A 20,198-nucleotide genomic window follows, 5' to 3' on the forward strand; every position below is an offset into this window, starting at 1 on the left:
TTGAACTGAGTTTTAGAGCATCTCCAAGTAGCACTGGCTCTCCAATCTTTGACATTATTATTATTAATATTAATAATAATAGTAATCAACAGTATTTATATAGTGCCAACATATTACACAGCGCTGTACAATAAATAGGAGGTGCTAGACCCTAAATAATTTAGTTATTGGCTCATATCTAACAAAGTGGTGGCAACTAAATAACCTTATCTTTTAAATTAAACCAAATATGATGGAACTGATTTGTGCCACTTATTGTAATGTCAGTAGTACATGGCAGCAGAAGGGAAACATTTCTATAGGCCATACAGATAAGATTGTTCTGTAGGGCTGAGAAAACTGGGATAGAAACTGGAATAATAAAATACAATCACATGAATGTTAACTGTATACTTGGTATTGCATTAAATATACAATTGTAGATTGAACTCTTCATTTTCAGTGCTCAGTGACTGTGGGGGTATTAGCCATACAGAGAATTAAGTGTATTGTTGTAACTGATTTGGCCTTAAAAACCAGTGGATACAATTAAACCCATTTTTATACATCTTCGTATGTTGTGTAGAGTAATTTAACTGGAGCATTCTTCAAAACGCTATAAAATGCTTTGGAAAGGAATCCCAGCATAGAACAACTCCTCTTATATGCCTGACCTTTTTAAAGCATGAGCACTACAGGTCACAAAGACATAAACCTGTATCTCCCTACACCTTAATCAGCCATTGATTTACATTCCATCCTGTGTGAAACTTGCACAGCACTCATATCCAGAGCAGGCCAGAAAGGAAAACCACATCAAGTCTTCATAACATCATTTTAGAGAGATCTGCAATACCCCCTAAATATGCTATACCCAGATCTTTAAAGATGGTGGAATCCGTGTTCCTGGAGTTGGAAACAAAACACTTTTTTATAGTGGGAAGAATCTGTAGCAGTATTATCTGTATGTAAAACTAGAAGAAGAGCTGAGAATGTAATGAGCAGACGTCCCCACTGATGTGCATTTAATCTCAAGCAGCTCATCTTTTTTACATCCACACACATTTTAAAATAATTTAGGCTGATTTCTCTTTAACTTACCATTTAAAATATTTATTTATTGTTACAGCTGTTTCTAAATGTTTAACTTTTCGCATTGTGGCCTGTAAATCCACATGTTACCTGGCTGTAATAAAGGGCCTGACAGTTCTTGATTCATTAAAAATGAGCTCCATACTGATCGAACAGCACAAATACAATTGGAGTAGCAGCGATGTAATGGTAAAATAGTTATATGCTGGGGTTATATGGGGAAAACATGAAACCTGTAGCTGTAACACCGTCTGGCTTTTGCAGCACTAAGTTCAAGATTCGAATATCGGCCAGGACACTATCTGCATGGAGTTTGCAGGTTCTCCCTTTGTTTGCATGGGTTTCCTCTGGGTACTCCAGTTTTCTTCCCACAAAAACATGCATTGACTTTTCACCTATGTGCTTCACCCAGCTATTCTGCTGCAATGGATTAGGACCTATCTGTGCTGTCTAGCAGTGTTGTCTGAATCACCAGACTGCCTGTGCAGCATTTCAAATAGTTTTGTCAGGTAAATTTGTCAGCATATAAAGAAGTATTTTACTTCTGTATCTAGGTTTTTGCTGGGCTATGAGGATTTTTATGAATGAGTTCAGATGGCGGTAAGCAAGTTGATTAATTTCTGCTGCACGAGATGAAAAAAAAATATTGCTTGTCCCTTTGAAATAATTCTAAATATTACTTTGAAATGTTTCAGTTTTGATTGGTTTGGTTCTCCTCTATCGCTACTGATAGCCAAACATTTCTGCAAGTAATAAAAGCAAAAACCCAGCAGAATAAGAAAGACATGTCTGAATCTGTGGAAGGTCCGCAGTGGTATTAAAATGAATTGCGTTAAATATTGGGTGATTGATTCATCACTTATGATGTGGGTTCACTGGCGTAGATGAGATGCCAACCTCTCCGATTTTCTAAATCTTCCTTTAGACGTTTTTAATTAAGTGAAATTGTTCAGCTGCTCTGGGATTTGCTTTCATTTTGAGCACGGAGGTTTCCTGGGGATCCTTTCTTTCAGTTTGGATGTTTGCATCTTCATTTTAAAATGTATTAAAAAAACACAATTTATTTTTTTTTTTAAAGAAAAGGAAATTTAATTTGCCAAGAAATTCACATTTTGCATACTCCTTCAAAACCACCTTCTGGGTATCATGTTATAAGCTAGCTATACACCACATGTTACAGCTTGATCTGTACAAACTCATTTAGATTTGCCAAAATTTTATTTCAATATCTATTCAGTTTATAGTCAATCAATTTGGCTTTTTTCCTACAAAGCTTTAAAACATAATTCTAATCTGGCAGATGTGATATTACATAGCAGATGAGCGACAAAACCAATGTTTCAATTTACAGACTACTGCAAACAAAAATAAATAATTTATATGGTGGAACACTGAAAATTTAATTTGCATTAAAAACACACTATGCATCATCTGCTAGCTTTAGAAACATGTCATGTATTAAATGTTTGTAAAAACAAAGATTGTATATTTTTAGTTGGAGGTCAAAACATCTGATTATTTTATATTAGAATAAAAATACATTTATTTGTCTGAGATTTCATGTTTATCCAGATTATTGTATAGCAAATAGTACCTAGCCACATTTACTTGGACTTCTGTAATGAACATCTAGAAACTCATTTAGGGTTCTAATGAGGGTCAGGAACCCTAATAATAATTTTCACAATTAGCTGTGTAACTCAAAGGATCAGCACTTGCTGCAGTCATGTAACTCAAGGAATTAACACCTGCTGCAGACTTATTCTTACCTGTCCTTGGGATTATATTATTACAACAAGGTGTTTCTAAAAACATTTACACCTTCCATTCTGTTTTTAGACAATTGCCATCTCTCTTGTGTTTCCAAAATTTTGTAAATAAATCTTGGAGTAACTTCCTGACATTCATCAGAACTAAAGAAGCTACAAAAATGTTTTATAAGATATAATAATAATAATATTATATTATAATTTTATAACAATTTTTCTGATTAATTTAGTTAAATGCCACCAACCATTTCTAGCGCTCATAGTTCAAAACAATTTTAGTTTCCCTTTAGTAAGCAAAGAGGGATATTGCTTTAGGGTTGAGCCTTAAAGTAACCATTTCACCACACCCAACACCAACTGTAAAAAAAAAAAAGCATCTATAAAGACAAAAGATCAAAAATATGTTTAGTATATCTCTAAAATACATAAATCCTTTTCCTTTTGTTTATTCCTTTTATATCCAAAGTATAAATATTAACCATTGATGTGCCAGAAATATAGCATACTCCTACTTACCTCTTTAGATCATACAGCTATAAATTCCTAAGCCTGTGTCGTCAGCCCTGCTCTTTATTTCTGATCAAATTCAAACAATGCAGAAAGTTTACTGTGAATTCACTTTGATATACCTTCTGGTAGCCTGCACATTAAAAAAGCTGTTGCATCTTTGCTTTACAGCCTGCAGCAAATATTTTGTAGACCTTTTTGAACACTTGCTCCCCCTGTTGGCCACAGTGGTATCTCCCTTTGGCTCATATGAACTGGTGGGAGGAACCATAGCAGCTGATGGGAAAGCAAGAACGCTACACATCTGGAAATATAGATTACAGTTGCTGGGGTTTGGAGAAGCCACGCTTTTTAATACTTGGGCTACCAAAAAGGTAAGCACCTTAATACTTATTTTGCAGGTGGGCATTTGGGTAATAGATAAAGGTGTTTGGGGTCATGGGTTAAGCTTTAGATTCGGGAAGGGCTATATTTTACAGATTGTTTTAAAGTTTGGGGTACACTGTAGCTGAGGACTACTTACAAGTTAGATTTCTATTCAGAGACAAAAGCTAAGCATTATGCCAGGCTCCTTGCACCAAAAACAGATGCTGGGTATTCATTGAGCTCCTCTACACAACCAGTAGCCTCTGTGCCCCATTTTTAATTTGAATTTATCATCTGGGGAAAAAAAACTTTGTCAATCTTGTGACTTGTTAATTACACTTGCAGTCTCTTTAAGTGTATGTTGTAATGTAAGCTCAGTAATTGAAGATGAAAAGTATTCTGAGCAACTGAACTCCTTCAGCCTTTACGTAACCAATTCATTATCTCTCATCCTCTCAGACTTGATTAAAAAATATTTATAAAAATATTGCTGGTCACGATAACTGTAATTATCATAAAGAGTGTAATTATCCTCCAGGCTTCTGTAATCAACGTTCCCGGTTTGTCATCCCCCCCCCCTTCTATATTGTCCGAGAATTTGCTAACACAGTCTAAAGTAATTCTGGCAGTGTTATCTCTTTTCTTAATTATTTCTGAACTCGAGGGATGTATTACGCATTGTTCCAGGATTCGCTCTAACACTGCTTTTCTAAGCTTTTTTCATGCCCTCTGGGAAGGAAGATTAAAAAAAATGTTGAATCAACAATACTTATTAACACCTTGACGAATAAAGTAACTGGAGGACCTAAATAATTTTAATAAATGTTCTTCCTACTTTTGGTTTGTACAACCTGTATTGTGATATCTTATTTATATCTTTATATCTTATAAATATTCAGGTTATTGCTCCATTCATGGGTGCTTTCTTTATCTTGGTAGATAAATCTTTAAGATTGTAAAACTCCTATTTGCAGAGACGACAGAGATTTGTGACCAGGCAAGGGAATATCACGAGGATTCCCTATTGACTATCTGATCCTATTGTGGTCCTTCCTTACCTGTAGCGTTTAAGTTGTCACTAGAGCTCTGTAGGGGAGTGCCTGTGAAATCACCTTAAGATTCAACTTAGCTTTGTCTGGCTTTGTTTCTTATATCTAATTTATTAAAGTTCTCCAAGGCTGGAGAGAATACACTTTCATCAGTGAAGTTGGGTGATCCAGCAAATCTGGAATAGATCTGGTCCGGGATTCAAAACATTTCTAACTATAATAGCAAATTACTTTGAATAAATTAATTCCAAGTTTGCTAGATCACCCAGCTTCACTAATAAAAGTGTATTCTCTCCTGCCATTTAGAGCTTTCATAAATCAGGGCCATAAACTGCAAAATAAGCATGCGTCAAAAAAAAGTATGCAAACAATTTCTGAATCCTTTGGGTCAGTGAGTCAGACTATTGAGTTCCTTTAACAGAGGTTGCCAGGTGACTTGCAACTTGAATTTTTCTTTTTTTTCTATTTTGAATATTTTACTAATTTACAAAGGGTTTTACAACAAATATAAGTGGAAAATTGGGGAGTCACAAAAGAAAGACGTTTCAAACAATCACAAGGTTGAATTTATACAATTTCCAATATTTACCTTCAGGAAGTTTGCAATAATACAATAAAGCTTTCAAGTAAAGATTTTTCATTTTTAATCATTTTGTTAGATTTGTGAAGCATAACACAAAAATACCACACAAGGGAACAATGTATAAGTATTAAATAGGTATATTATACATACAAGTCAAATACAAAATTGAAGAAGTTAATTTAAGATTTTAAGTGTTGCATCCAGCATCAAATTCTTAAGCCAGGTTTTAGTGCAGCTTCACTTATATTGGCTTTTTTGTGTATTGTCAGCCTTTTATTTTACAAGTTGGTTTTGCAGTCTCTGTACCTTTGTGTTGTGAATGTTTTCGGTTATTTTCTGCTAGTTTTGTTTAATAAAAAAAACTATTTTTTTCTATTATGCAGCCAGACAACTTGAACACTCAATTTAGCCATATGAGTCTTGCCAGGCAGCCATCAGCTGAGTCTTCAGATGCCCATTCAACCATGTTCCAGTCCACAGTGGTGCTCCAGCCGTCGCCGCAGTCTGGCTACATCATGGCGCCCCCTCCTCCACCTCCGCCGCCACCATTGGGCCAGTCTCACCCTCCTCCCAGCTACTCTGCCTCCAGCCAGGTTGTCAGTCCACAAGTGCTGCAGCCACAGGGATACATCCAGCCTCCTTCTCTCCAGCAGGTACTCACTTCTCTACATATGCCCTGGATCTGAAGTTAAGGTTGTATAACGTGCTAGGAAAGAGAGTTAACCTTCTGAATTTAAAGCTACAGTTTTTCCAGTATGTGGTTGCTAGCATGGCAGCCAAAAATGTATAAATTGTAGGACTAAAAACAGTTTATACAATGTGTGTTTCACATCACAACCGTAATATTTCACCTTGACTTGCACTCGTTTGACAATAGAATTTAGCAATTAATACAGCTTAATTTCTAAAGGCATATCATTTATTACATCTACAGTGTTTAACTGTAATAATTTTTATTACAACTTTTATTGTATATAATTTTTTTATGCCGGGTAGGAAGGAATTGTAGGCCAGTGGAAGCTCCTGTATTGTGACCCAACTCTTCAGTAACCACCTAAAAACATCTGGGTGGTGAGCCTGCCTAAAAAGGGCTGAGGAGAATACTGCATCTATGCGTGGTCATCATACTATCTAGCTCTCCCGTTGGATTTACCACCATTCACTATCCTGACAACATTTTACCTGAGGAAGTGAGGAATAGACCGAAAAAAATTTTTTTTTAGTTTGTTTTTTTTTTTTTGCAGATTTTTCATTTACTTCCTGTCTGATAAAAGTACTGTCACTCAAACAGAAAAAAAAGGGGCCCTCCAGAACTTAAGGACCAATTAACCCCTTGCACTGTCACACAAACCTGGACATGGCTTATTCTTGATCAATACTTAATAAATAAGTGCTTTTGGAGCCCAAAATTTAACCTCACACGAGGGCTTTCTTTGTTACTGGAGCCAGGGACCCCAAATACAACAAGAATTCTAACTTATTCCAAAAGAAACACACTTTGCCCCTTGAAAAGAAACTCATAGCAACTAAATTGATTCCCCACTGACTGTAATATTGTTTGGCCTTTTCTCTTTATTTTTCTTTTATTTGTGAAATAAGCAATAATTGTTTTTTCCCTTTCTTTTTTCTTTATCCTGCGCAGATCCCAACCTGCTATTGTACTCCAAATCAATTTTCCCACTCAAACCAACAATATCGACCAGTTACATCTGTGCAGTTCAATTCCCAACCAAACCAAACACTGCCGCAAGCTGCCCACCAAACAGGTTAGTGTCCTCTGGGCTACTATGTTTTTTGTTATTCTCTGCAGGCAATGACCCGTGATGTGGAGCGGCGGGACCCGGGTCCGGGGCGCTGTCTGAGAGGGGTTACGTTTCTCACAGTGAACCGGTCTCTTTTCCAGCCACTTCCTGCTCTTCTTGTATTGCAAGTGTTCAAAGAATTGATAGTGTATTGTTTGATACTTTTTTTTACGCCAGTTTGGCAGAGGCATTAGCTTTCAGTCTTATGGTTACAGGTAAAGTAGTTAGAATTTGGTGTGTTACTAGCAAACACTTGGAGCAGTATATATATATATATATATATATATATATATATATATATAATTTTTTTTTTTTTTTTTTTTTTTCTTCTCATTCCTTGGTCTAAATAAATGTATATTGAGTGGTGCCTTGCTCACTACACCCAGCAGAATGAGTTACTAGATGCAGGTTTGCTATAAGTATGAGATCCTCCGCTGAAAAGCCACAAGCCTGGATTTCTTGAAGAAGGATAATTTAGCATTCTAGAACTATCCATTCCTTGTGTTTATCTAGAGCTGAAATTTTCACGTTCACATCTATGTCTTTGAAGAAGCCCTAATATATTTTGGCCTGATCAGAATCATAAACCACCTGCACAATGGCCAATGTAATCAGATAATAGGAGATAATAGGTGCTCTTTAATGGAATCTCTCACCACCACATGAAGAATTTTACAACTTTTTGTCCATCTTTCTTCTAATCGGATTGAAACTCAGGGCCCATTTCATAGGCATGCTAACCTTTTAGGCTCCATGCTTTCAACAGAAAAGTAGCATAATGTCATGTGAACCATGGAAATGACTATTCAGAAACAACTTGCAACTCTTTTAGGACATGAAAGCTGAACTCAATTTAGTTAGATAAAAAGACTGAATTTGACCTGGTGTCCACTTTTAGCAACCCCCTATACAACAGACTGGCAGAGGAAAAAGAGACTGCAATGTTCTAATAAAGAATGTAATGATAGAATAAAATCAAATCTCCTTTAGTCTTTTGCTTTTCCTATTTTTCTGGGAACAGGCCAGGGAACAGAAGTACAGTCATGCATGATTGTGCAAACCTCTAACGATGCAAAACCCTTTGTTGCAAACTTTGAAAATCAATTTCTTTGTAATTTCTATGGATAAGTAGAAGGATGAGGGCTTTTTTACCACTAGTACTTAAGTGTGCAGTCTGAGCACAGGAATACTTGCAGGAAATAAGTCAAGATCCTTGCCATGCCAGAAAGGGCTGTTCTGTGTATCAGATCTGTGTCTCAAGAACAGATGGGCAGACAAAAAAAAAATCTTTTGTCTGGTTGAATAAATTTTGCTTTGCTTTGAGTTTCATTAAAAGTTGCTGCTATGTACTTTTAACTGTCATATTGAGAATCTGAGATCTTTGCTGCTTTGTTTGCAAAAAACATAAAACGTTAAGTGATTTATCCTATGATGCATAAAACTTGTTTCCTATAAAAGTGCAGGTACTTGTTATAACCCCAATATTATAATATGTTATACAGATAAATATAGATAAATATGGCCTGATTTATTAAATCTCATCAAGACCAAAGAAGAAAGACTATTGTGAGTGATCCCGCAAACCTGGAATGGACCTGGATTACCCAGGGTCTTCTATGATAGTCTATCTTCCCCAATCTTGGAAATTAGGCCCGAGGTGACTCCCTATGTGCTGAATCACATGGACAATTTTGTAATCAGTTACAGGACAGTTAAACATCAATTCAACCTCCCTCTATCTTCTTATTCTGACATAGAATGAATGAGTGTGTTACTCCCATTTGTTTTAATGTTAGGAACATATAACAGGTGGTTGATCAGTGGTTGGCAGGTGTGTTCAGCTGCATTGTAGTCATTAACACAACCTTCTGGGTTTGTTTAGTCCTTAAGTATCTTGATGTTATATCATAACCAATATTTATTTCCTTTTTATACGTCAATGTTGCTGATCACCCATTTTTTTTCTTTTTCAATCTTTGCACTCATTCCAGAGTTAGCTGCATGTCTTTTCTCTGGACCACTTTACTAATAGTATCAATGCTGCTTAATGTGTTTGAGCACAGCCATTTGTTCCCATCAGGGGTGCATATGACCCGGTAATACCCCAGCTGCACCCTATAAAATAACTACTTTGGAAAATAAATGACCATGCTAAAGCATTTATATTTTTATTATTAGAGTTTGGAGGCAGATAAAAGTAGAGTTTTCTTTGAAACCTTTGTAATGAGACACTTTTGATTAAAAATGCAATTTTTTTTTTGTTTTAAGAGAAACATTTTTTAATGCGTATTCGGTGTGCGCACTAATCTTTGGAGGTGACATGATTTGCATTGCCCCCACCTAGTGTGGCTCAGTGTTTATGTTACCATTTATGTTGACGTCTAATAAGGATAAAACCTTTTTGCACTGACAGTAAATGTATAATGCTTAGCAGCCGGCGGTGAAGAAGAGAGGACTCCATTTTATCTCCTTTTTTTCCATATGTAAATTACACTGTGCTCTGGGTTTGCAGGATTCATCTTGGCTCTCCTTCCATGTTACCGCTGTGCGGGGGAGCAGCACTTGATGTCTGTGCCTTTATTGAAACACAGCAGGGTGCATTTGTTCTTGTAGAATGTGCAGACTGTGAATTAATTTTAAGCGAACACTCTTCCCTTATTCTGCACAACTCAAATGTCTTTATAGTGGCAGCCTCCCACTTCAGGGGCAAAGGAAAGTCCCAGCTGGAGGTGGCTGAAGACAAAGTCGATCCTTCAGCCCTTATTGTCTAAATAGATCTGTCAGATGCATGTCAGGAAAATGGCCATTTATGTCCTGTAATTTCTCAAAGTTGCAAACGGTCTTTGTTAATTTACCTGACCTCTTCTAATAAAAAGAGAGATTTTGCTTTGCAGTGTGCTCAAAATAGCTGGCTTGTACTGCCAAGGGACACTTATTTCTACTGGCTCCTAATTTTCAGTTCCTCAAATGTCTTCACTGTGTGTATTGGTCCACCCTATTGGTTTACTCATCATCTTCTCTTCCAGGTTATACGACGGTAATGTCCAGCCAGCAACCAAACTACCAGGGTATGGTGAATGTCCAGCAGCCTCAGAATCAGACCTTGGTTAGTGGCCAGCCTGGCAGTCTAGCCAATCCCATTCAGGGTGTGATGGTGCAGTACTCTTCGGTGCCCTCCTACCAGGTAATATTGAACTTCATAGTAAGATCTAATTTCATCTTTAGGCTATGTACACACGTTCAATCATTGTCATTGGAAAGGATCTTTCACAATCCTTTCCAACGACTGCAAGATGCATGAACGAATGCTGTACATAAAGCACTGTTCTGCTCTATGTAGAGGCGAGGGACAACGGAGCGGCATCCCGCTGCGCTCTCTCCCCTTCACTTGCATTACGAAAGTTCGTTGTCCATTATCTGTGGATCTGCCAGGACAGACGTTCGGACAATGGTCGACGAACCGGGTATACATGCAAGATTCACGTCTGATATCGGCCCTGAACTAGTGCACGTGTGTACCCAGCCATTCATGAAGGAAACAATAAAAAGAAAAACTGTACATTGGTTACGTTCTGAATCAAACACATTACAACAAGATGGATTCCAGTGTTGTAGTTGTAGGGCAGAGGTCAGCAAACTCCGGCTTTAGGCCAGATACGGCCTAGCCGGTAGTTTGTTCCAGCCTAACCCCCCCTGGCCAGTTTAGCCTAATGCTGGCCGGCTGGAAATAGGTTGGAACAAACTGCCGGAGCTGCATGCGGCTCTTGAGCCTCCTCTTACTGTGGCTCCTTGAAGGGAGCTCCCTCTCCTCCAGAAGTGTTAACGCCGGCCGGGGTAAATAGGGAACATTCCCTCTCCTCCACAATGCATTGTGGAGGAGAGGGAATTTCCTTCAGGGAGTGTTCCTGGTGGGGGGGTGGGGCTATTATTGTGGTACTCGAGAGAGAGTCTGAGGAGGCATCGGTTTTTTGGAACTAAATCCTTAATTTAGTGGAAAAAGTAGAACCAATAATCAAGTCACTAGAGCAAGCAGATGTTTTTTCGTTTAGCATTTGAAACCAGAAAAAACCCTTGTTGAAGATCATTGTCTTGACCTTTTTGTTGGATGACTGTGTGTGTGTTTTTGTTCAGGTTCCAGTCCGGCAAGGCTCCCAGTCTGTACCCCAACAGCCATATCACCAACAGGTGCTCATCCCCAACCAGTCTAACCAGGGGCACTTACCAACCGCCGGTATGCCTATCTATTACAGCGTCATATCACCAGGGCAACAAAATACCTTGAGGTAAGTGTAACCTGTGAACAAGAACAGCTCTTGAAATATCTCTAACTCCTTTTGTGTTCTTGTCTTGTATAATATTGCCAATAATTGTATATATTTTCAGCTCCTCGGTAGGATATATGCACCCTCCAGGGTCTGACCAGATGCAGTTCCCTAGAGCAACCTCTCCATGTAATTCTCAAGCACTGCCGGGTCCTCAGTGTGCAGGTACATGAAGATTTGTTACTAGTATGTATGTGTGCACATTAAACCGTTGTGGAGGCCAATAAACCAGGTTTAACTCCATTCATACCTGTCACTGCTTAAGATTTAAGGAAATGCAAGTTCGTTTGTCATAAAGTAAAAGTTCCAGTCCTGTTAATAGTGGGGACACATTGTGTTGGTTACATGTTAATGTTTATTGTAATGTATGTCCATATATAACAGTATTTCATTGGTTGGTATAGTTTCTTGCACTCTGTAATTTTGAATATAACGGTCAGTGTTAAAAAAAAAAAAAAAAAAAAAAAGGAACTGTGTTGCTGTTGTCTAAATCTTTTTATCCTCACTTTTATCTTATGCTAAATGTGCACACTGTGTTTGCTGTTGTTCATTTTTCTAGCTATGAAATAGCTAGAATAGTGGCCTTTGTTTTGTGCGACCGCCTCAGCTTTGCTTTAGCACCGAATATCACAAAACAAATGTTTCCTTCCTTTTCAGCTGTACCAGCACCTCCCCCTGGTGGCGGAATGGTAATGATGCAGCTCAACGTTCCCAACAACCCACCACCTCAAACACATTCGCCACCTCAATGGAAGCCAAATAAATATTATTGTGACCATCAAAGGGCACATAAAACTGTAGAATATGGCAGCCTAGATCCTTCTACACAGGTAAGGAAAATGATTCTCTCATTACAATAATGCAACAATACAAGGTAGCAGAGTACAGACCCACATTATCTAAGCTGTACAATACCAGAGCATGTGTTGTCCACTAAGATTCTGGTTTTGGACTGTTTATATGAGTATGTTGTAGGTTTCTGTGCTTCCTGTCTTAGGGTGACAACACTCATTGTATTGACGCTATAGAGAAACAAGATTAGATAGGAATTGCGTTTGGAATAAAGCACACCTACCTATTCCTATTTTCATAACATGTGGGGAGGTGTTCTGAAGTTCAGTGGTAACCTGGACATGGCTGGCTGACTGCCCTGGACATAGGGCATCACTGTTTTTCTGATATTATCCAGAGCAGTGTTTCTAAAAAAGGTACTCAGGAATCCATTACTATAATTGCTTTATGCACAGCTCCCTGTACATTGGCTTAGTGGTCATTGGGAAGAATGTCTCTTACATTGCTGGCCAGGAGGAAGAATGTCACCCTTACAGATAGCCAAAAAAGGTAATTGGTGTCCCTTAAACTGACCTGACAGGCACAAATTGGTCATTTCCAAGGGAACCCCGATGAAAAACTAATCTAGAGGAAGGGTCCAGTGCCAGTGGGTCGGGGCTCAGGCTGGACAAAAATGGGTGTGAGGTTATTTTATGTGGAGACCCACACTTTGGATAGACTGCTTATAATTGAAGCTCCTCAAAATCCAAGTGAAGAATTTAAAAGCTACTTGTATGCACCACTTATTTTAATTTACATTTATTGGAAAATAGAGACATCTGTACAATATTTTGATATGCTTAAAAGGTGAAGTTGCTGATATAATTATTGAATAGCTATAGTTAATGTGCTTTATTTTAAATGGCATTAGGATATTACAATCCACCATTTGTGTGTGTTTTGCAAATTTTATTTCTGGTCTGTCTCTTCTTTACAGCATAGTTCCCATATTAGCAGTCCTGTCACATCACCCAATCAGTCGCCAGTTCCTGTGCATTTAGCCAACATGAAAAACATCCGCCCGGGATTAACGCCTCTTCCTTTAGTTCCACATTTTTCTAGACCTTTTGTTCCTGGCCAAGGTAATATGGATTTGCTTTTTTATATGGCTCCTTAAAAAAGGGCTAACACTACATACTAAAGCCATCTATTAACGTTAGTGCGAGAGCTGTTCTTCACTTCACTTATCCACAATTTATTGTGTAAAACATGTTTGTTTCACACACAGCCTAATTGCTGGTTTAGTCTCATTGGATTTAAAGCACCCAAAAAACTTTGGCAGTTAAGGAGTCAGTTTTTATGCATTGGGCTGCTTCATCAGTTGGCATGCTAACTACCTCAAAGCCAGACATAACTGGCATACCTAGGCGCCATAGTACTTTTAATATAGTGTGGACAGTGTAGTTCATATTTGCCATTTTTTCATGGAAGATCCATGCAGGCAGTTGAAACCAAGTGACTGTTACCTCTCTGGTAGAACCTCTTTAGATGGAACTTTGGGTTAACAGGGCCTGATTTATATGTTAGGGTGCAAAATAAAACTGACTGTGATATGCCGTTCATAGTACTGGTATGGAGGGGTGTTAAGGTATGTATCCTTGCTGTTGCTTTGAAGCAAGGCTAGCTCATTGAGCAAGCACAGAGACATTGGGCCTGATTTATTAAAGCTCTCCAAGGCTGGAAAAATACACTTTCATCATTGAACCCGGGTGATCCAGCAAACCTGGACTTGATCTGGTTCAGTATTGAAAATATTTGCTAGCAAATAACTTCAAGGAAATCAATTCCAAATTTGTTCGATTACCCAGGTTTACTGATAAGTGTATCCTTTCCAGCCTTGGAGAGCTTTTAACAAATCAGCCCAATTACTCTTGAACATACAGGTTAGTGACATGGGCGCATAATACCTAATAGCTGAACACAAGCTATTTACCTAACAAAAAAGCCAAAAGTAGTTTAGCGTGAGCTTATTCTTAAATTTAAACCTAAGGCTCCTGTTACATTTAAGTTAACAAATGCAGGAAAATGACTTGTCTTGCAAAAAAAAAAAAAAAGGAAAGTTACAATTGACCTCAGAAATCCAGTGGGTAATCTTTGATTAATAAAGGAAGCCAGTGGTTATTGTGCTCTAACTGTACTGGCCCTTACAAAAGATCAGTTTGTAAAATCTACAACATTGTACCCTTTCATGGGAAGAACAGCCAGGTCTTTTCCAAAATGAACACCTCTCTGCTTTACATTTTAAAATATTTGCATGCGGGATTCTGTACACTTTTTACATTTTATACTCTGTGTATCAGCTTGTATTTTACTCGTGCAATTTTTTTTGTTTGTTTTTCTGGCAGGTGATACAAGATACCCGTTACTTGGTCAGCCATTACAGTACAATGCTCCTCAGTTAGTGCACGGACATATAACAAGTCAACAGGTTCTTAACTATTCTTCAATCTGCATTTCATCTCTGGAATGTGATGGAGAGGATTTGGCAGGACAAATAAACAAGCCACTGAGTATATATCATACATAGGATATACTTGATATCCCAGACATAGAATCCATATAATAGCAGTATGGATCAGTGCATTTTGTGTCTGATGTGGTGTACATGTAAAGAGCAGAATAAGTCAATTACACTTAACTGTGACCAGGCTGGTGTACTATTATTTATATTATTCAGTATTTATATAGCACCGACATTACGCAGTGCTTCTAAAAGTCATGTAACTAGCTGTCCCTCAAATGGGGCTCACAATCTAATTTCCAAACCATAGTCATATGTCATTACCACAGTCTAAGGTCGATTTGGGGGCAAGCCAAATAATCTAACTGCATGTTTTTGGAATATGGTAGGAAACTCAAATACCCAGAAGAAACCCACACAAACATGGGTAGAGCATGCGAACTTTGAATTGAGAAATATTTACTATTAATGCAAAATGCAATAAAGTGCAAGTTCAGTGTTACTGGACATGCAGTAGCTGAGTAATGCCAGCCTTGTCCATTTAGAGACTTTTTAACTGTCACATGGATCTTGTATGTTGAAAATGTATAGATGTGCTTCCTGTGATGACATCTGAAAAGTAATTGTTATGAAAAAACAAAGGTTTTTTTTAAATTCCTGGCTAGGGCAGCAATGGGCGGCAAAATGCAATCTTTTATGGTTTGACAGAGAGAAGGTACTAGAGATATTAGGTGTGGAAATCACTACTAAAGATCTGGTAAAAGTGGAACAGGCCTTTATCAGGGCATTTCCAACTTCATGTATATTGCACAAACTGTTCTTTTCTCACCCTGAGCAATTATTGGGATCAGGTGTTCTATCTTGTCTTGTATACACCTTTGACATAGCAATGGATGTACCAATGCCACACTGTTATTAAATGCCCCTCTTTGACTACAGTTTGCAGCCCAAGGGGATACAAATATTGTTTGCATGGCAGGGCTTCTTAGAAGGTTGATGCTATTATTATTGCACAGTATTTATATAATGCCAACATATTACGCAGTGCTTTACAAAGTCCATAGCTGTGTCACTAGCTGTCCCTTAAAGGGGCTCACAATCTAATGTCCCTACCATAGTCATATTTCGTTATTACAGTCTAAGGCCAATTTAGGGAGAAGCCAATTAACCTAACTGCATGTTTTTGGAATGTGGGAGGAAACCGAAGTACCCAGAGGAAACACACGTGAAAACGGGGAAAACCTGCTAACTCCATGCAGATAGTGTCCTGGCTGAGATTTTACCTGAGATCTAGCATTGCAAAAGTCAGAATGCTAACCTCTGAGCCATCGTGCTGCCCCTATGCAAACAGTTCTGTGTAAACCCGTCCTGTTCTTATATCAAGAACAGTTGTTAGAAGTAGACAGCCAGTGCATAACCTTTCATTTTAGTTCTTATGAACTTATCCGGCAAAATAGCTTTTGGCTTTAGAATACACCATTGACTTTTTGTTGCAAAACCTATGCATTTTAAAGGTGATGTTGTATGTCCTCCATCTTTTAGGGTCAGTCTGGACACAGACATGGAAACCGGGGAAAAAAAACGGCAAAGAAAGCTGCTTCCACTGACCTATCTGCTGGCGAACAAGGTGAGAAGAGATGAACTCCAGGCACAGGAAGTTTTGGGGAGAGGTAAAAAAACAATCTGAGACCATCTGGATTATTTTACAGCAGCCTATTGAGGCTTTTACACCCTTTGCTTGAGGCAGGGTCTGCTAACAAAATTCTGTATGTTGCATTTTGGGCTCATTGATCTGGATTTGGCATTCAGATCAATTGAGCAAAATCCTAAAAGTGTGTGTTCACCCAATTACTAAAACCTTATAAGCTTTAGCATTGTGATGTTAGGATTATTAAATGGAGTATTTATAAAATGCTTATCCTACCCTGAAGGTCCTTGTTAGGTGCTTCTTGACATAAGGTGACAACTCCTCATCCTCCAGTTTTTTTCCTGTGGCGTTACAATGTCACACCCACAGTGGCATCTTCTGGGCTAGGGCTAGTTGCACAGGCATAATCCCTTGTTATCAAAAGAAAAACCCATCTGAGGAAATGCCATGTAGACAGGAAGTGGCTGCAAGAGAATACAAGAGATGAGTACATAACACAGCTTTAGATTAAAACAAGGTTTCAACAATGACAACCTGACATTGAGGACTGGCAATCTAAATGTTAAAGTTTTGTCCTGGAAGGACCTAATGATGGCCATTTTATCAGTACCTTTAGGACTTTTGTGGCTACCCCGACACAGAATTATATTCTAAGGAGAACTCTCTGTACTAAACCTTATTCCTGTAAAGAAATCATTTAGCTGTGAGCTGAGTCAGTTATGTTCTATGGTCCATGTAGGACATTCCCCTCATGAAGTTACACTCTTATCTCATCTGACAAGTGGGCTTTTTTATCTCATATAGTCCCTGTCACTGCTGCTCTTGAATAATTGCAGAGGAGAGAAGATCAGTGACACCAATCAAATCTTTCATGTGTAATTGGGACAGGACAACCTGGTTGGAAGAAAACGCACAGACTAGAAGTACACTGATTGTTTAACTAAGTGACTACTATTTGTAGGCCAGGATTATGGAGAAAATATTACCAATGGGGGTAAATGTTTCCTCCCTGCAGCTAGATAGATCCTTCAAATCCCAAAGTATAACTTCCTTTGCATAAACTATTTACCTAATTTGAAGTTCATAATGTAACCTCTCCAGTCACACAAATGTTGAACATGCACACACAATGCAGATATAGAAGCGGATTTACTAAAGGATTTGAAGACGCACTTCAATTAAGCAATGTTGTACAGATGGAAGAAGTAAACAGGGATTTTCATTTTACATGATTGGATTATTTGTGTGAACATTCTAGAATCCTTTAGTAAATCATCTTTATATTTGTTGGGTGATGAGCACAGATCAGCCCTTGTTCTTATAGAAAAGTGTTAGCCTGGTCAGTAGAAGAAATATATAATATAGATGTTTGCAATAAATGTACATTTCTTTACTTTTCTCACTTTACAAACTTTGCTAGTACAGAGAAATATGTTGATCTAACAGTGTTTCTCAACCTTTTTAACATGAGGGAACCCTTGAAATAACTTTCAGGTCTTCAGGGAACCAGATTTATAATTATTATATCCACAGCTCACAGTATATTACTGGGAAGAATGTATCTTACTTTTTGCTGGCCATTGGGAAGAATGTCACCCCTCCAGATGGTGAAAAAGATCATTGGTGTCATTTAAACTGACCTGAGAGGCACAAAATGCTCATTTCTCAAGGAACCCATAGCAACATCTGGAGGAACCCTGGTTGAGAAGCACTGATCTAACTGCTATCCAGTATTCTTTGGAATTGCTGTTTTATTACCCTTGACTGCTTTTCCTTTTGGACTATAGAATCCCTGCTCATTGCATTACAGGAATGAGATGGCGTTCGGTAGTCCACAAGTGATAACTGTGATAGAATTTTAGAGTAGGAGAGTCAGAATATTTTTAGTTTATAGTTGGGGGCACATGGCATTTTTGTCAGGTCACCAAATGTTGTGTGTTTTTAACTTGGATTTTAAAGGATTAACAAATGGGAAATCAGGCATTTATTGCATAGATATACTGAATTTGTGATTGATGAGACCCATTGACTAATGATCTTTCTAACCATGCTGCTGTCTGTCTTGCTTTTCCCTCCATGATTGCAGTCATTGGGAAGGTCTTAGAAATTACAGAGCTGCCAGACGGGATAAGTCGCAAAGATGCAGAGATGCTTTTTGGCGAACTCTTTAAAGTAGGTGCTAAAATCCGGTGGCTGCGGGACCCTCACACCCGACAGGCACCGCACCAACAGCAACATAATCAACACTACTGCGGCAGTGGGGACAACCACACGAGTACAGAACAGCCCAACCCTTCCACAGACTTGGCCTCTACGTATACCATTGTCGCCACCTTTCCCACAGTGTCCGCCGCACAGAATGCACTGAAAAAACACAATAATTTAATGAACAAGTTTAGGCTGAGAACAAGCAGGAAGCCCTACGACCTTCACATCCTAGAAAGAGCAAGCTCTCAATAGAACAGAGGTAGGCCTGGTCACAGGGTAAGCCTCCATCTCAGTCTTCACTTGCAATCGAAAAAATGCTTCTCGTCTGTACAGAGACACACTGTTGAGTCGTACGATCGTGACCCAGTGAACGGAGACCATCCTATGGAACCGGCAAAGAAGATCGATATCGGCAGGATTGAAATCTCTCCCCTTACCCTTTTATAGTCTGTTTGTTTTATATTTATATTTCTGTATTGGACCCAAAGTTCTCTTGTACAGAGGAAAAAATGTTGTTCATACTGAATGCCCATGATGGAAAAAGAGAAAAAAAAAATGAAAAAAAAAGTCTGTGTTTTCTACTCTTTCTTTTTTTTTTTTTTTCAAAGCCAGCACTTTGCCATTCATTTTCCTAAAACAGGGTGGGGAAAATTTAACGCTGCACTTAAAACAAAAAAAATTAAGAAAAGAAAGTTCTATATACAATACATAGAAATATATATTATAATTATTATAGACCTACTACTGTTTAGAAGAGACGTCTAGTTCTGTTCCCCTGAAGTCCAAGGGGATGCCGTTAAAACTACTGGTTCTCTTCGCCGTGCCCTTCAGAAGTTCTATAATTTAAGGCTTTGTGAAAGTTCAATGTAAATAAATTATGTTTCTCACTAAATTTACTTTTTAATTGTGGTTTTATAATTGATTCAGTCTGGTTTCTTCCTAACCCAGTTCTTTTCTCAGGTTGATGGTTCTTTAAAAAAGAGGGGCATGGAATAAAATTTTTCTTTGTAATTGTAGTCATGTAACTCCAAAATTATGCAACAAATTGATTTGCAGTTGCTGAATAACAATCACAAATATATTATACTGTAGGTTTTTTTTCCTAAGTTGAATTTGTATGTAAGTCGGAATAGGTACATTATTTTAATTAAAAGAATTAGGATGGATGTTTATTTCAACATATTAGGCAGCGTGGTGTCAGTTACTGTATGAAATCCTCACTGTTAATCACAAAGCAAAAAATAACTTTATGGAGCCTAGACATTCAATACCTTCTGGAGCAAGCTGTGCTTTGATATGTAAAAAGACAACTACAGAGTTTGTTGTAGTCATTAAAGAGTTACAAGAGCTTGCAGAACAGCAAAAGACATGCAAAATCCTCCCCCCCCAACCCAGCCTCCATCCTGTCCATGTCCTTAACTCTGGGGCTACCTGTATATTAAGGATTAACATCTGCCACTAGGTACAACAAATAGGTTCTGGATGGGGATTCTAAAGCTTTGTTAAAGATCTATTACAGATAAGATGCAGTACAGACTAATTTACTCATATGTTAGCTTTTTAGAAGCGTTTCTCAACCAG

At 38.1% G+C, this 20,198-nt stretch overlaps 1 protein-coding gene across 13 annotated transcripts in view; it reads left to right on the forward strand.

The window, feature by feature from the left end:
• The window catches only part of R3HDM1 (R3H domain containing 1), a 107,760-nt gene extending 88,251 nt beyond the window's left edge, over positions 1-19,509 (forward strand). For 8 of the 13 annotated variants that reach the window (XM_072418097.1, XM_072418096.1, XM_072418094.1 and 5 more), the window contains 10 exons: positions 5,729-5,998; positions 6,988-7,111; positions 10,174-10,331; positions 11,279-11,430; positions 11,531-11,634; positions 12,127-12,299; positions 13,238-13,382; positions 14,646-14,728; positions 16,304-16,388; positions 18,496-19,509. In XM_072418097.1, the coding sequence (XP_072274198.1) occupies positions 5,729-5,998; positions 6,988-7,111; positions 10,174-10,331; positions 11,279-11,430; positions 11,531-11,634; positions 12,127-12,299; positions 13,238-13,382; positions 14,646-14,728; positions 16,304-16,388; positions 18,496-18,869 (1,668 nt within the window). In that variant the 3' untranslated portion in view covers positions 18,870-19,509. Of the gene's footprint in view, positions 1-5,728; positions 5,999-6,987; positions 7,112-10,173; positions 10,332-11,278; positions 11,431-11,530; positions 11,635-12,126; positions 12,300-13,237; positions 13,383-14,645; positions 14,811-16,303; positions 16,432-18,495 lie in introns of all 13 variants that reach the window. The other 5 variants (XR_011921710.1, XM_072418101.1, XM_072418104.1 and 2 more) reach the window with 5 other exon arrangements.
• Positions 19,510-20,198: the final 689 nt, after the last annotated feature.

Source organism: Pyxicephalus adspersus, chromosome 7 (genome assembly GCF_032062135.1).
Source record: "Pyxicephalus adspersus chromosome 7, UCB_Pads_2.0, whole genome shotgun sequence".
Lineage (NCBI taxonomy): Eukaryota > Metazoa > Chordata > Amphibia > Anura > Pyxicephalidae > Pyxicephalus > Pyxicephalus adspersus.